The sequence below is a fragment of the Anomaloglossus baeobatrachus genome, chromosome 4 (genome assembly GCF_048569485.1).
Source record: "Anomaloglossus baeobatrachus isolate aAnoBae1 chromosome 4, aAnoBae1.hap1, whole genome shotgun sequence".
NCBI lineage: Eukaryota > Metazoa > Chordata > Amphibia > Anura > Aromobatidae > Anomaloglossus > Anomaloglossus baeobatrachus.
This window is the reverse complement of record NC_134356.1, coordinates 83504620-83522194: the sequence shown is the minus strand read 5'-3', so window position 1 is coordinate 83522194 and position 17575 is coordinate 83504620. Positions and strand designations below refer to the sequence as shown.

At 39.6% G+C, this 17575-nt stretch overlaps 1 protein-coding gene across 2 annotated transcripts in view; it reads right to left on the bottom strand.

Annotated features, from left to right (window-relative positions):
* The window catches only part of GABRA1 (gamma-aminobutyric acid type A receptor subunit alpha1), a 271201-nt gene extending 254972 nt beyond the window's left edge, over window positions 1–16229 (bottom strand). The window contains exons 1-2 of one of the 2 annotated variants that reach the window (XM_075344445.1): window positions 15825–16229; window positions 13798–13886 (exon numbers count right to left, since the gene is read on the bottom strand). In XM_075344445.1, coding sequence (XP_075200560.1) covers window positions 13798–13871 — 74 coding nt within the window. In that variant the 5' untranslated portion in view covers window positions 13872–13886; window positions 15825–16229. Of the gene's footprint in view, window positions 1–13797; window positions 13887–14328; window positions 14872–15824 lie in introns of those variants that run through there. The other variant, XM_075344447.1, reaches the window with a different exon arrangement.
* Between the last annotated feature and the right edge of the window lie 1346 nt (window positions 16230–17575).

Below are 17575 nucleotides of genomic sequence, written 5' to 3'. Positions count from 1 at the left end.
AGGTTTTTTGGCGTATAACTGTAAAGTGCGGACTTAAAATCTCCCCTCAAAACATAGTATATGATGTTCCATGTCAAATGTAGTGTATGTGCAAAATATCATGATTGTACATGCGACGGTGCGAATTCACACATACACTCAGATTTTTATATATCTATATATATATACCTATATATATATATATATATACCTATATATATATATATATATATACCTATATATATATATATATATATATATATATATATATATATATATATATATATATATATATATATATATATATATTTATATTTATATATATATATTTATATATATACATATATATTTATATATATACATATATATATATATATATATATATATATATATATATAAAAGGGTGTTCACGGCTTCTTCATTATTCAGTGGAGTGAAAAAAAAAAAACAACTGGAAAATGAGAATAGGAAGATTTTACAAAAACCATGGAAAAACCCCTCTAAAAGAATAAAAATGCTGGAAGAAAAAGTGGCCAAAAATGACCAGAAAATACATGGAAGGAAAAAAACTACAGGGTTTCCTGAAGAATCCTCTAAAACTCGTTGGGTTCGCCTGAATTCTAAAGCCGCTATGTGCACATAGCCACAAGCAGTAGACCATCGGTGGTAGATGTGAAGGTGTGCTCTTCTGTAGTTAGCCTCTGTAATCAGTACACTCTGAGACAAGTAGTGTGAGATAATCAACGTTGAATAAAAGAGAACATTGTTGGATTAATCTACAGTTGATCACAAATGTATTTAGCTTCTTTTTTTTTTTAAAACTGGTCACCTCAGTTTCAGAGACTGCATCTAAAAAAGAAAGGTAAAGAAGGGACGATCTGTCCAACCTTAAGTGCACACTGAGGTTTTTGAGGAGTTTTTCGAACAAAAACTGGATGCAAACTCTCCAAATCCTACTCAAAACTCCTAAAAAACTTGGGGATTCTGTTCAGTTTCTGAATCAAAAACTAAGCAAAAATGCTTAACTCTTTAGAATACCTACTAAGCTGAAACTATACTGATGATGGGAAGATAAAAGTACCATGAAGTAACTCAAATTAGTTACTGGACTCAATGGCCTGGGGAGTTTCTCATACGTGGTCAAATGGATTGATTTTCATCAGCATCTTGGATCATATTTTCATCTTTTTGGTTGCTGTGTCAGTTTTTACAAGCAATTTATCTGTTTTTTCCAATGCAACCCCCCCCCCCAAAACTAATAGGGATTTCTGAAGGTTCTCCTAGCAAAATGAAAAACAAACAGCACTAGGATGTAATGACACTGTGTGCAGAAATATTAGGCAAATGAACATTTGACCTTATCAACATTTTTATGCAGATGTTCTAGCTCCAAGCTCTGTAAATGTCACGGTGAGTGGGGAGAAAGCCAGGGACAGGGGCTTCTAGACTGGGCCTCAGATTAGGGGACACTAGCTATCCCTGATCTCAGGGTTACCTCTGAAGGTGAGGATGTCTGAACCCCCTCCCTGGCCCTGTTTTTGACCAGCCCTGTTTTTATACTCCTTCCCCGCATCCCTTCATTAGGGCTGGGGCAGTAGTGATCAATCCAACAGAAATAGATAAGCAGGGGAAACCAAAGCTCTATCTCACAGCACACACAAATGTATAAAACAGTAAGACCTTAGGAGGAAAATAAGAGCAGGGAGGAAGCAGCAAGACAACAGGAGAACTCCACAACAATTCCAAGCATCAAGAAATACAGTCACCAGCAGGACTGGACACTACAGAACACAGACCAACACAACAATAAACTTTAATCGGCATGAGAGGACAGATTCCACCATCTTATATAGGAACCAGCCAATATGATAGGCTTCCAAGAACGTATGATCCCAGAAGTAGCAAGCAAGCTAGCAGAGGTTAACTCTTGCTAGTCTAATCATGAATGAGCTCACAGATGGTCGACACCTGAACCTGCCTGTGTAACTCAGAGGCACCAAGAAACCATAGGATGAAGTGTCAGGATCTGTAATGTGAACAGTGTTTTATGCGATCATGACAATTGGGGAGTTTTGTGGGAAAGCTCCAAGTGACAATAAACTTGAATGCTTATTGGATGATGCATGTCAGGTGATGTGTATTTGTATAATGTGGCATGGAGTGGCCTAAGGCTATCAATACCCTCTATCAAGATGTGCAGAATTATTAGGCAATTTGTTTTCTTCGGACAAAATGGGCCAAAAAGAGATTTAACTGACTATAAAAAGTCACAAATTTCTAATTATCATGAAGGGATGTAACACTCTTCAAATTATTAATATATTGGGACTGTGATCACAGAACCATCCAAAGCCTTGTTGCAAATGGTCAACAGGGTTTGCCAAAAAAGTGTTGAGAATAAAAGATGCACACTAAATGCCAAATATTTAAGAAGAATAAAAAGTGAAGCAACCAGCAGCCCATTATTCTCCAGTGCTATCATATTCCAGAACTGCAACCTCTCTGAGGGCCAAGAAGAGCAAGGAGTTCAGGGCTCAGAGACATGGCCAAGGTGAGGAAGGTGGAAACCCGACCACTGCTAATCAAGGCACGGAATAGAAACATCAAGACTGGGTCAAGAAATACCTGAAGAGAATGACTTTTATTGTACCAGATGGATGGGGCATGGCTGGATCAATAATGGACACAGACCTCCACTCCTCCACTGTGACTCAGAAATTCCTCAAAATGAAAAATTTCAACCTGATTTGGTCAAGTGAAATCTATCGATGAAATCTAACTATATTTTCAACCAATAGTCATTAGTGTATAAAAATATCTTTCTATAAGAAAAATTATAGGAAGATTATTTGCTGTTACAAGTGAAATTAAATTTTTTTGGTCTATTTCAATGACTGTCACAACCAACATGGACTAAAACGCTTGTGTAATGGTTATTGAATGTTGATCCAATGGTCGGCCAACCATCAGCTTACTTCTATCCAAATGATATTCTTTTTTTTTATCAATGCATAAGATGCGGTCATTTATATTCTTGGGGCCCATAGCAGCAAATACACCTAAAACATTGGTGGTGACTAGTCTTTGCATGCAATATAAATGACTTAAAGGGGTGGCTCAATACTCTGCAGTAGTGACCACATCTCTGTAAAACTGATAGGGGAGTCTTTTTATAAATACCTTGACAATTCTTCTCCATGACCTCTGAGATCCAGTGATGTCAGGTCAACTTCCAGTTGACCTCACATCACCGCAGCCAGCCCCAGTTTTCCTGAGTCACTGGGCTGTGGGTGGTGTTTCACCACTCAACACAGCCCAGCATCACAGCCCAGCATCTCGCGTGCACTGTTCTTCACTGCTGAGTGCTGCAAACAGGAGTGATGCTGGGCTGTGATGAGCGGTGATACGCCGCCCACACTCTAGTCACTCAGGAAGACAGGGACTGGCCGCGATGATGTCAGGTCAACTGGAAGTTGGCGTGACATCACCGGATTCCAGAGGTCATGTAGCCCGTGGGTCACGCAATAGGGAAGAGCGGACCATGATAGCACCGCTCAGAGACAGAATTGGCAACACAAGATACTTAGACAAAGCCTCCCCTATAAGTTTTACAGAGATATGGTCACTAGTACAGAGTAGTGAACCAACTCTTTAATAATAAGTATGTTGTCATGCACGGAGCTGTGAACTTTTAGTGCACATGCTGTATTTTTTTTTATAAAGTCAAAGTTTTATTTCCTTCAGATCTACCAGTTCTTGAAGCACTGACCTCTGTATAAGCTGGCCTATATCACTATTTGGCAGCTTTCAGTGTACACTGTGCATAGCCTGAAAGTGGCCAATCAGTTGGGAGAGCAGGGTTGTACAGAGCTCAGGAATATAGAGGACTACTGGGCAGCAAGTTTACTAGTCCTCTAGTGATAATACAATAATGATAAAAAAAATTGATTTTATTAAAATAAATGACGCATTGCTGGGATCAGGATCTCTGTCTCTACATTATGCTGCTCTCAGATAAAGTGGCAAAAACATGCTGACAGATTCCCTTTAATAGTGCTGACCAAAGCAATGGACATTATGGATGTATAGTACAGTACTAAATGGAAAACTCAAGAAGGTCAGGGTTTTTTTTTTAAGGCTTTTATTTTTAAGTAAAGAGTGCAAATAAATAATTAAATGTAAATTCATTATGAAATCTTCTGTAAGGGTAAGACTAGACAGTATGTCTGCATTGCAGTTTCGATTAGAAAAACAGATATTAGACCAAAACGTCATAAATGAATGGCTCCACTCATAAATGATCACAAAACCTACAAAGAATTACAAGTGGATAAGCCAAATAGCTAAAAAAGTATATCTTTATTAGAACATTTCTTTAAAAACATGCATATATAAAAAATAACAACATAAGGTCACTACCAGATAACCTCAGGTGATCAAAAATGGTTGTGCACAAGTATGGTATATGTGAAAAAGACTGTAATTTAAAGGAGCCTGAAAGAAAAAAGAGCTGAGGGTGAACTTCATGTGGAGGTAAGTATTTGGAGCAAAACAATAGTAGTGACTGCTCAAGAGCAAGACACATAAAGAGATGATAATTGATATATGTCTGTAAAAGAGATATGACATGAAGTAGCCCTAGAAGGCAAGGAAAAAAAGTCCCCTGTTGCAAAGTAATGCTAGTATTCAACAGTAGCAGTGGAATAAAAATAGGGATAAATAAGGCTGCCCCGAACGGAGCTAGTACAATGTAAGCCTATTCAAATAAAGCCATAATTTGTTAGAGAGATGCAAGGGGGAAAGTATCCAGATGAAGGATCAAATGGAAGTGTCCATCAAGCCCACATAGTGGTAATCCTCCCACACATGAACAAAAACAAAAGCCATGAAGGAGGGATCAGGCATACAAGAAGAGCACAACACAATACCAAGATGGAGGACAACCTGAGGATAAGGAAGTACCCCTACACATGTTTCGCGATAGCTTCTTCCCCCTGGAAGCCTGTTAATTATACCCCTATCTGTCTGCTTTACTCTCACTGGTTATCAAAAATAGGACAGAACCCGTGCAATTTTTTTAAATTATTTATTTAAATAATTTAAAAAACGGAGTGGGATCCCTCTATGTTTGGTAACCAGACAATATAAAGTTGGCAGCTGAGGGTTGCAGCCCTTTGCTGATTATCAAAAATAGGCGGAAGCCTACATTTTTTTTTTAATTATTCCCTATCCACATTTGTTTGCAGGGCAATTGCCCGCATTTTCCTTCCTTTTACAGCCCCCTAGCCCTTGCAATTTACAGAACACAATTTCTGGTCTCTATTGACTTGTATGAGGTTTGGCATCCGGGGTCAAGTTCATGTCAAGTTTGGAACCCAAACCAAACTTTTCTTTATGTCTGCTCATGACTAGTATTTAGCTTAGCTTGTACTATAGTCATGTGTAGACATTGCAACTTTTATGCATGTGTAAACTAGAATTTTGTGTATCATAGTATCATAGTTTTTTAAGGTTCAAGGGAGACTCTAAGGGCGGCTTTGCACACTACGACATCGCAGGTGCGATGTCGGTGGGGTCAAATCGAAAGTGACGCACATCCGGCGTCACTTGCGATGTCGTAGTGTGTAAATCCTAGATGATACGATGAACGAGCGCAAAAGCGTCGTTATCGCATCATCGGTGCAGGCTCCGACATTTCCATAATGCCGGTGCCGCGACAGGTACGATGTAGTTCCTCGTTCCTGTGGCAACACACATCGCTGTGTGTGAAGCCGCAGGAACGAGGAACATCTCCTTATCTGCCGCCAGCGGCTATATGGAAGGAAGGAGGTGGGCGGGATGTTTACATCTTGCTCATCTCCGCCCCTTCGCCACCATTGGCCGCCTGCCGTGTGTCGTCGCTGTGGCCCCGCACGACCCGCCCCCTTAGGAAGGTGGCGGGTCACCGGCTAGAGCGACGGTCGCAGGGCAGGTGTGTGCATGTGAAGCTGGCGTAGCGATAATTTTCGCTACGCCAGCTATCACAAGATATCGTACCTGCGACGGGGACGGGGACTATCGCGTGCGACATCGCAGCATCGGCTTGCGATGTCGCAACGTGCAAAGCCCGCCTAAGTCCATCTAGTTCAACCTGTAGCCTAACATGTTGATCCAGAGGAAGGCAAAAAAAAAAAAACCAATGTGGCAAACAAGCTCAAATGGGGAAAAAAATTCCTTCCTGACTCCACATACAGCAATCAGACTAGTTCCCTGGATCAACACCCTGTCATAAAATCTAATATACATAACTGGTAATATTACATTTTTCAAGAAAGGCATTCAGTGTACTTTTATACCTATTTTTTGTACTGCTATATTTAAGTCCTTAGTAAATCTAACCACCTTTTCCAGGTTCTGTACATTCGGGAATGGCCACTTTTTATACGTATTAGGCCTGTGTTCACAGTGTGGTTTTTTAATGTTTTTAGCTTATGTTTAGCTTTTTTTCTTTAATAATAAAAATATTTGTATGGTGATCCCTTTGTTACATACATATCTTCTTTTTCTTTGTAATACATTGATTTCTTCTTTTTGGCATGTAAGGGCAATCATTAATAAAAAGGTGGTGCCCGCCAGTTAAATTGAAAACAATGCTAATGAAACAACCCATCAAAAAGCTAGATATCTTAAAGTATCTAAATAACTTTGCCTTAAAATTAAAATTGGTTGGTCATTCCATGAAGTAATTATCAGTATAAGGCCGGTGTTACACTTGCGGTAGCCTCACGTGTATCCTGCGTGAGTCTCACGTTGCATCACCCGCCACGGACTCACACTCTCCTAACAGGAGCGGGTCAGTTGCATGCATCTCTATGCAGCTGAGACGCTCCTGTCCGGAGAGTATTATTCCGTGCTGGGTGGTGCAACGCAAGACTCGCGCAGGATACATGCGAGTCACTTGCAAGTGTGACACAGGCCTAACACTCAATACAGCTCTTTAATTGATACCTAGCGAAACCACAGCTGTAAAAACCAATCCAAAAACTTTTTGGGAAAGGGACAAATTATTCATCCAATATTTAGTTTTCGCATAGAGCTAAGACTCTCTTGTTTCAATCCACCATTGTTGATAATTTGTTTCCCGAAATTTCACCTGTGTCAGATTAACTCTTTACATCCTCATTTCCATGAGCACCCGACACTATTCCCGGATATAGACAAAAGAGAGAAGCCATCCAGATAAAATACGTAGAGTTTCTGTGCGAGGGCTCCAAGACAATATCTTATCTTCAGTATATGTTTAAAGTCACAAAAGTAAATAAGATTTCGAATCAGATACAATTTGAAGCTGAAAACATGAGAGAGTAAGTACATTGGTTCATTGAGTGTATAAAATGTCAGTTTATATACATATTAAAGGGAACCTTCCACCAGATTTTTGAAGTATAAACCAAACTAGCATCTTCAGCAGTTCCTGTGCTGCATTCCATAAAAGTGAATATCATCCCCTCACCCCTCCTGTACACCTCATAAATGCCTTTTTGTATTCTCTCGTGCCCTATGTAAATCTTTGGGTCTTGTCCAATGGGCATCCTTGGTTTGTCTCCTGTCCCACCTCTCTGTTCTGATCGAAGTCCTCCTGTGATGATTGATGTGGATGACGTCTCATATGCTATCCACATCACTTGACAAAAAACTTGCAACTGCGCAGTGATCTTATTGACTCGCGCATGCATGCCTATGTATTAGGCTCTGCCCGCAGTGTGAACTAGCAGAAAGTGAGAACTAGCAGTGTCTTTGTGCAGGTGCGATACTTTACCCACACAATATGGATGGTGCCGGAGGCCAAAGATCAGCATGGAGAGGAGGGACAGGAGACGCAACCACCGTTATGTAATTCAGGAGCTGCTTAAGGTCCTAGTTTTGGTTTATACCTCAAAAATGTGGTGACAGGTTCCCTTTAAATTAAAAAAAAAATTAGTTCATATATTTTCCAGCTGTCATAGTGAAGAATAGTCTCAAAGCCAATTCAAATCCCAGTTAACTAAATTAAATCTTGACAAAGACGACTTAAAACTCTTCCAATAAAATATAAGGAAAGTAAGGACCAAATAAAACATATCTTAAGAATGTTACATTTTATCTACATTTTCTCCCTCTCAAAATATTTTATGGAAATGTACCCAAATTGAGACTCATAAAATTTCCATTGAAACCTAACATTTCGAAAACTCCTTTGTCAGCCCTGGACACCTTAATTAGGACGGATTGTTAGATACTATAAGCCAATGAAAAATCTACTTATTCTGTTTCCACCGTCAAACTTTATTCTTACAAATGTTTATCAAAACCCAACTTTAGGCACAAAATGTTTTTCAATAAAAGGTAATCACAGGTAAAGAGAAAAGGGTTAAAAGCTTTGCGCTGCTGTGGGGATGAAGTCAGAGAACAGATGAATAGGATGCATAAAACGATATATTGTCAACGCGTTTCAGAGCCATCTAGGCTTTTTCCTCAGGAAAAAATTATATATGATTTTTCCTGAAGAAAGAGCCTAGACTGCTCTGAAATGCATTTACAGTTGTACTGAGGAGACTAGACGGCTCTGAAATGCATTATTTGCCCTGAGGAAGGAGACTAGACGGCTCTGAAACGCATTTACAATTCTACTGAGGAAGGAGCCGAGACGGCTCTGAAATGCATTGACATTTGCTCTGAGGAAAGAGCCTAGATAACTCTGAAACGCAATGACATTTGCTCTGAGGAAGGAGCCTAGACGACTCTGAAATGCATTGACATTTTTTTCCTGAGGAAGAAGCCTAGACGGCTCTGAAACACTTTGACTTTTTTTCCTGAGGAAGAAGCCTAGGTAGCTATGAAACGCGTTGACATTTGTCCTGAGGAAAGAGCCTAGATGGCTCTAAAACGCATTGACAATAAATAATTTTATACATCATATTCATCTGTTCCTGACTTCATCCCCACGGCAGCATGGACCTATTAACCCTTTTCTCTTTCTCTTCCACGTGGGTCTCTGCTGCAGACATTGGCTGTGACTCTCACAACCACATGAGGTGAGTCTATCCTAGACCTCCTGGTAATATTTTATCTGGATAAGACCCTATTGCGCATTTATTTCTTTCCAGTTTTGCTTATTTCAATAAAAAGGTGACAGAGTGGTGTAAGGGAAAAGCTCTTTTGATGGTTTGATCGAGTGGAAATGGGCCAAAATCCAACCATGATACCACTGTAAGGCCAATTCCAATTGTGCACATGATGATTAATTGTGGCCTCGCTCCCCAGGAGTTATCAATCCCTCCAATATGTGAGAGATTAACTCATACATGCCCATTAGGAATCAGTAGATGATTATTTATATAAATTTCAGTATTTTATTTTGCACCTTTGCTATCTAACGTGCCCACACAGTCATATACGTATCATACAGTGCCATCAGAGACAATACGGCATGCCATCTGAAATCCCCATATAGTGGATGCCAACATCCATATAAATAAACCCATCTACACTAAATTTGTATTCCTATCATATTTCTTTGCATTGTATTGCAGTGTTTTACCAAACCGCTATATGTCACAAGATGCTTGTTAACAGCTCACACGATAATTCAGTTTTTGATATTCCAGTTTAGCGGATTGCATTTATTGTCTAGAAGTAACACTTTCTAAACACTTATTTGTCTGCCCGCTAACTGATGTGACACAATTCTCAAGGAGACCAGAAGGGCATCAAGATTAAGGTGAATGTCAGCTACAAGAACACCTTAGTGGCTGTGATCTGAATGAATAGACGATGCAACCAGCATGGGCAGGGAAACCGCTCGAAGATAGAAAATGATGGATGAGAAACAACATGAGCTGAAAATTTGTGATAAGCAATAATTATAACCTTAATAGGGTTCCTGGCTCCAGAATGTAAGCTGTATTCCCTCATCAAACGCCAACCAACTTATCTGCAAACTGAACTGTAACACTAATAGTCAACATTCCCCAAATCTGAAGGTAATCGAGAAAGGGGCTTCATCACATAAGAATACATTGCTCCTACATCATAGACCAACCACAATTAATAAATAATACTAACGAGGACGACAAATGAAAAGTATCTTTCCACCGAACATAGGGTTCGGTCTATAGGAACGTGGGATACAATTGTACAGTAATCTGTCAATATTCCAATCATTCTCTTTGATCATATTACAGTAATGCTAATATGTTGATATTACTATTATCACTATGTTTATCCTAAGTTGATACATTATGTATTTTCTATGCTATTCACTGTTTAATGAAAATCACTATAAACTGTATACCTCACCCTCACCATATACTAAAACACTGTGCACTGACTCCATCTACAGGTCATTATCATAGTGGCACGTGCTTTACTTTCTACAGAGCTCAAGTAGAAGTATTTCACTGGCTGTAAAAAATCGGCATTCAGGAACATCAGGATAGATAGATGGATAGATAGATAGATGATAGATAGGATAGATAAATGGATAGATGGATAGAGGGATAGATACATAGATGATAGATAGATAGATAGATAGATGGACTTCCATAGCCCCCCATCCCAGATGTGGCCCCCCAATCCCCACCCTGGATATGCCCCATCATAAGCCATGGACTTCCATAGCCCCCATCCTAGAAGTGCCCCCACAGTCCCCACCCTGGATGTGCCCCATCCATCCTACCTATAGTCCCCATCCACCATCCCCACAGCCCCAGTCCCTAATGTACACTTGCTTTGGCAAAACTAATTTGTATTTGGTCCTGCCAATAAAGCTTATTTGATTTGATTTGATTTGATAGAGGGATAGATAGATAGATAGATGGATAGATAGATAGATAGATAGATAGATAGATAGATAGAAAGAAAGATACATACATACATACATAGAGGGATAGATAATAGATAGATAGATAGATAGGTAGATAGATAAATAGATAGATAGAAGGATAGATAATAAATAGATAGATAGGTAGATAGATCGATAGATGATAGATGGATAGATAGATACATAGAGGGATAGATAGATAGATCGATAGATAGATAGATAAATACATACATAGAGGGATAGATAGATACAGATAGATAGAGAGATAGATAGATAGATAGATAGATAGATAGATAGATAGAGGGATAGATAGATGGATAGATGGATAGATAGATGGATGGATGGATAGATAGATAGATAGATAGATAGATAGACAGACAGATGGATAGATGGATAGCTGTAGGTAGAGAGATAGATAGATAGGTAGATAGATAGATAGATAGATAGATAGATAGATAGACAGATGGATAGATGGATAGCTATAGGTAGAGAGATAGATAGATAGAAAGTTAGATAGATGTATAGATAGATAGAGAGAAAGAAGGATAGAAAGCTGGATAGACACATATAGATAGAGGGATGGATAGATAGATAGCTAGATAGATAGATAGATAAATAGATAAATGGATGGATAAATTGATGGATAGATAGATGATAGATACATAGACAGATAGATAGATAAATGGATAAATTGATGGATAGATAGATAGATAGATATATAGATAGATAGATAAATAGATAAATGGATGGATAAATTGATGGATAGATAGATAGATCGATAGATACATAGATAGATAGATAGATAGATAGATAGATAGATAGATAGATAGATAGATAGATAAATTGATGGATAGATAGATAGAGGGATAGATAGATAGATAGATAGATAGATAGATAGATAGATAGATAGATAGATAGATAGATAGATAGATAGATAGATAGATAAATGGATGGATAAATAGATGGATAGATAGATAGATAGATAGATAGATAGATAGATAGATAGATAGATAGATAGATAGATGGGATGGATAAATAGATGGATAGATAGATAGATAGATAGATAGATAGATAGATAGATAGATAGATAGATAGATAGATAGATAGATAGATAAATGGGATGGATAAATAGATGGATAGATAGATAGATAGATAGATAGATAAATTGATGGATAGATAGATAGAGGGATAGATAGATAGATAGATAGATAGATAGATAGATAAATGGATGGATAAATAGATGGATAGATAGATAGATAGATAGATAGATAGATAGATAGATAGATAGATAGATAGATAGATAGATAGATAGATAAATGGATGGATAAATAGATAGATAGATAGATAGATAGATAAATGGGATGGATAAATAGATGGATAGATAGATAGATAGATAGATAGATAGATAGATAGATAGATGTGAAACACAAATATAATCTCCCACCTGCCTGTATATTCTAAGCTTTCTGAACCCTTTAGATACAAAAAACTAAATCAATTATAAAAAAATATCAGTTTTCTATTAGAGATAACTATAATGTGAAAAGTAAACAAACAAGAATTAGAACACAAGTGATAACCAAACAATAAACATAATATTATAAATAAACAATAAACTTTCTCCCGTTCAACAGATCCAGGGGTTGGAAGTAAGGGGAAAGCAAACCCTCTTATGCCAAACTTCGCCTGTTCCTACATGTATGAAGTTCGCTGCCTCCCACTGACCCCCTTTTGCGTTCTTGAAAGACAAACATGTGAAATATAATCCGCTGTAGGCCTGTAGCAGTGATAAGGATGGTTGGTGCTCGCCTCCAGCAATGAACAAATTAAATCCAAACTCATCACCCACCTCTCTTCTCCTGACACCTTGATTACTATTGGTTATTCTCAGACCCTTCTGCTAAAACTAATACTGAGCATTATAAAGACAAACAAGCAGGGAAAGACTAATAAAGAGGCCCCAGGAATATTTGGGGGAAGTTAACATTTATTTATACAACACGTAAAATGATACAAGAGCATTGGCAACAGTGACCTCTGCAGCCGCTGGATTTGCTGATGTTGCATATATGTCATGTGCATATGACAAATACCAATTAGAGATGATATATTGCCCATATTAAAAAATTATATATATATATATGAAGCTAGCTAGATAGATAGTTAAATATAGATAGATATAGTAGCTTGATGATAGACAGTCAGTTAGACAATACATAGATAGATAAATGGATAAATAGATATATTATGGATAAATAGATATATAGGTAGATAGATAGATAGATAGATAGATAGATAAATAGAAAAAATAGATAGATAATGGATGGATAGATAGATAGTTAGATAGATAGATAGATAGATAGATAGAGGGATAGATAGATTATAGATAGATAGATATATTATGGATAGAGGGATAGATAGATAGATAGATAGATAAATGGATGAATATATATATTATGGATAGATAGATAGATAGATAGATAGATAGAAAAAATACATATAACATACATACATAAATAGTTAAATGATACATAATGTATATAGATGAATTGATTTATATGAGATAAATCATAGATAGATAGATGATAGATAAATAGATAGATAGATATAGATAGAAAAATACATAGAAGAAACCTTGATAGATAGATAGATAGATAGATTATAGATACAAAGCTGAATGAATATATATATATAAATATATATATATATATATTTATGAGATAAATGATAGATAGGTAGGTAGATAGATATAGATAGGTAGGTAGATAGATGGGTAGATATTGGTATAGGTGTAATATACTGCCATGTAAGTGTATGACATAATGGTGAGTAGTAATAAGGTAAGGCATTGTCTGGATGGCTGAAGGACTCATTCATGGTTTGGGCTTCTGGCACATGCAGAATGCAGTAGCAGTGTGGCTCCTTGTGTGACCAGGTCTCCTCACAGGCAGCTAGCCATGACAATGAAGGCTTCTTACCTTATTCCTGTCATCGTATTTAAAAGAATTGTCCAGGCCCAAAGACAATCAATGTAGATGCTTTTTCTTTTCATAATGAATGACTGGGGCTGTAAATTAACATAATTACAGTCAACAGAAGAACATAAGAAAGTTTTCTCAGCACTCTGAAAATTTCAGACACATCTCCATAATATGGACAACCCATAGTCATAAAAGAAATCCGCAACCCTATGTGTATTTTTGTACATGGACTCTACACACCACTGGATCCAGTGATCTCCATGGATGTGTCAACCTCCTATCCCCACTGATGAGCCCTGAGGGCTCCATAGGGCACAGCTTCACCCCACTGCGGTTTAGGATTGCATTCATACAGCAGCTCTGTTGTGTCAACCTCACTTGATCTCCAGTGCTGCTCTTTAATCTCATTATTTTAATACCCCATCTGTTACATGTAAGTTCCCTGCTTTGACAAATGACCCCATTAACACATGACACATAAAAAATCCTAAAATAATAATAATAAAAAAAAAAACCTAGGTGTGTTACCTTGCATTAATAACCCTATCGCCTCCAGCACCTGCTCTTCTGACTGATTGGGGGTGGGGGAAGATGGTTCTTCTCACACTAAACTCACATATTCACAACACAAACTTGAGCAGGTTAAACTTTCCATATAGTGGCCACCTAAGGATTTCAGACCATGCAATTCACAGTTTTCTAGGTGAAAGTTGGATTAGATAGACAGCCATTCACAGGTTCCAAGTCACATTCACACTCTGGGAAACCTCATTTTGAGAATGATATCCAGAGCTGTGACTTAGGATACAATAAAAGAAACAAAGGGGGGGAAAAAGCCAACAACTCATAATAAAGCCTCCAGCACATGAGTCTGGAAATCAATGGAAACCCAGTTAGATGCATTATGAATGAGAGAAGCCTCCATTGTGACAGCACATGCTAGAGAAGCTGGAGGAAATCATGGAGCATGGAGATGAATGGTGCTGGAGGTGATCATGGAGCATGAAGATGGAGGAGCTGTGGTTGACCATGGACCATGGAGATGGATGGTGCTGGAGGTGATCGTGGAGCATGGAGATGAATGCTGCTGGAGGTGATCGTGGAGCATGGAGATGGATGGAGCTGGAAGTGATCATGAAGATGGAGGCGCTGGGGTGACCATGGAGCATGGAGATCGATGGTGCTGGAGGTGATCGTGGAGCATGGAGATGGACAGTGCTGGAGGTGAGCATGGAGCATGGAGATGGACAGTGCTGGAGGTGAGCATGGAGCATGGAGATGGACAGTGCTGGAGGTGAGCATGGAGCATGGAGATGGATGGTGCTGGAGGTGAGCATAGAAATGGATGGTGCTGGAGGTGACCATGGAACATGGAGATGAAGGAGCTGGAGGTGACCATGGAGCATGGAGATGGAGAATCGGGGGGTGACCATGGAGCATAGAGCTGGAGGTGAGCATGGAGATGGATACTGCTGGAGGTGAGCATGGAGATGGATACTGCTGGAGGTGAGCATGGAGATGGAAACTGCTGGAGGTGATCACGGAGCATGGAGATGGATAGTACTGGAGGTGATCATGGAGCATAGAGATGGATAGTGCTGGAGGTGATCATGAAACATGGAGATGAATAGTGCTTGAGGTGATCATGGAGCATAGAGATGGATGGGGACATGAAGCCCTGCAAGCCACATGCAACTCCTCTGTCTTTCTAGAATCTCACATTTCTTAGAAATAAATGCAACAGCATCAGCCCTGAAATCGCCCACTATGCTGCCTTCCTTGCCTATGGTGGCAGGGACTTGAGGAAAATCCACACCAAGTTCCCAACCAAATGCCTCTGGATCGTCCTCCACCCTCCGGATCCCTCACACTTGTGTAGTCTGAGCCCAAATATTACACAAGTCATCTCCCAAACTGTTCATCGATCGCTGCAGATGAGAGAAAATGGTCACAGTGAAGCAAAAATCAGCTCATCCCTGAAGGATCCTAAGTGAGGACATTTTAGGAGAGAGAAGACTCCTTACCTAAGAGACCTCGGATCTGAAGGAGGTCGCTGCTTGGAGAATCCAGTCTTGTGAAAGTGACTTGAGATCCGGGGAGAAGCAGAGAGGAGAGTGAGGCTGAAGCTGGGAGTTGTGCTCGGCCCTGCCTCATCCAGCAGCATCAGCATCTGCCCCCTCCTCACAGCCCCCAAATCCTCCCCACTCCGGAGATCGCACTACAACAATGAGGATTCTTTTACCCCTTTTATTCTTTTATTTCCAAGACGGTCCTGGGGTAAACCGGATGTGAAATAAGCTGTGACTTCACGCCAGAGAGGTTTTATTTTAGAAAGGAAGGTGGAACCAATCTCTCATCTATTCACCAATCCGCCCATTTCTCTATATGCAACACAATGTAACTTGCTCTGCACTCGCCCTAATCCTTTCCTCTGGATGCTCCATCAAATCCTCCGGCAAATCTGCAGCATTTGTTGTGTGATGCAATTTGCAAGGAAAAGCTTATTTGGGGAGGGTGATAGTGAGGGGGGTCGGATCATTAGATCTGAGGCTGATTACTGTGCTGCTCCAAGACGGTGACAGAGGAGGCTAAACACTGCAAAAGTGTCCTGCCAAGGAAAAACACTGCAAAAGTGTCCTGCCAAGGAAAAACACTGCAAAAGTGTCCTGCCAAGGAAAAACACTGCAAAAGTGTCCTGCCAAGGAAAAACACTGCAAAAGTGTCCTGCCAAGGAAAAACACTGCAAAAGTGTCCAGAAAAGGAAAGACACTGCAAAAGTGTCCTGCCAAGGAAAAACACTGCAAAAGTGTCCTGCCAAGGAAAAACACTGCAAAAGTGTCCTGCCAAGGAAAAACACTGCAAAAGTGTCCTGCCAAGGAAAAACACTGCAAAAGTGTCCTGCCAAGGAAAAACACTGCAAAAGTATCCTGCAAAGGAAAAACACTGCAAAAGTATCCTGCCAAGGAAAGACACTGCAAAAGTGTCCTGCCAAGGAAAACACTGCAAAAGTGTCCTGCCAAGGAAAAACACTGCAAACGTGTCCTGCCAAGGAAAGACACTGCAAAAGTGTCCTGCCAAGGAAAAACACTGCAAAAGTGTCCTGCCAAGGAAAAACACTGCAAAAGTGTCCTGCCAAGGAAAGACACTGCAAAAGTGTCCTGCCAAGGAAAAACACTGCAAAAGTGTCCTGCCAAGGAAAAACACTGCAAAAGTGTCCTGCCAAGGAAAAACACTGCAAAAGTGTCGTGCCAAGGAAAAACACTGCAAAAGTGTCCTGCCAAGGAAAAACACTGCAAAAGTGTCCTGCCAAGGAAAGACACTGCAAAAGTGTCCTGCCAAGGAAAAACACTGCAAAAGTGTCCTGCCAAGGAAAGACACTGCAAAAGTGTCCTGCCAAGGAAAAACACTGCAAAAGTGTCCTGCCAAGGAAAAACACTGCAAAAGTGTCCTGCCAAGGAAAAACACTGCAAAAGTATCCTGCAAAGGAAAGACACTGCAAAAGTGTCCTGCCAAGGAAAGACACTGCAAAAGTGTCCTGCCAAGGAAAAACACTGCAAAAGAGTCCTGCCAAGGAAAAACACTGCAAACGTGTCCTGCCAAGGAAAGACACTACAAAAGTATCCTGCAAAGGAAAGACACTGCAAAAGTGTCCTGCCAAGGAAAAACACTGCAAAAGTGTCCTGCCAAGGAAAAACACTGCAAAAGTGTCCTGCCAAGGAAAAACACTGCAAAAGTGTCCTGCCAAGGAAAAACACTGCAAAAGTGTCGTGCCAAG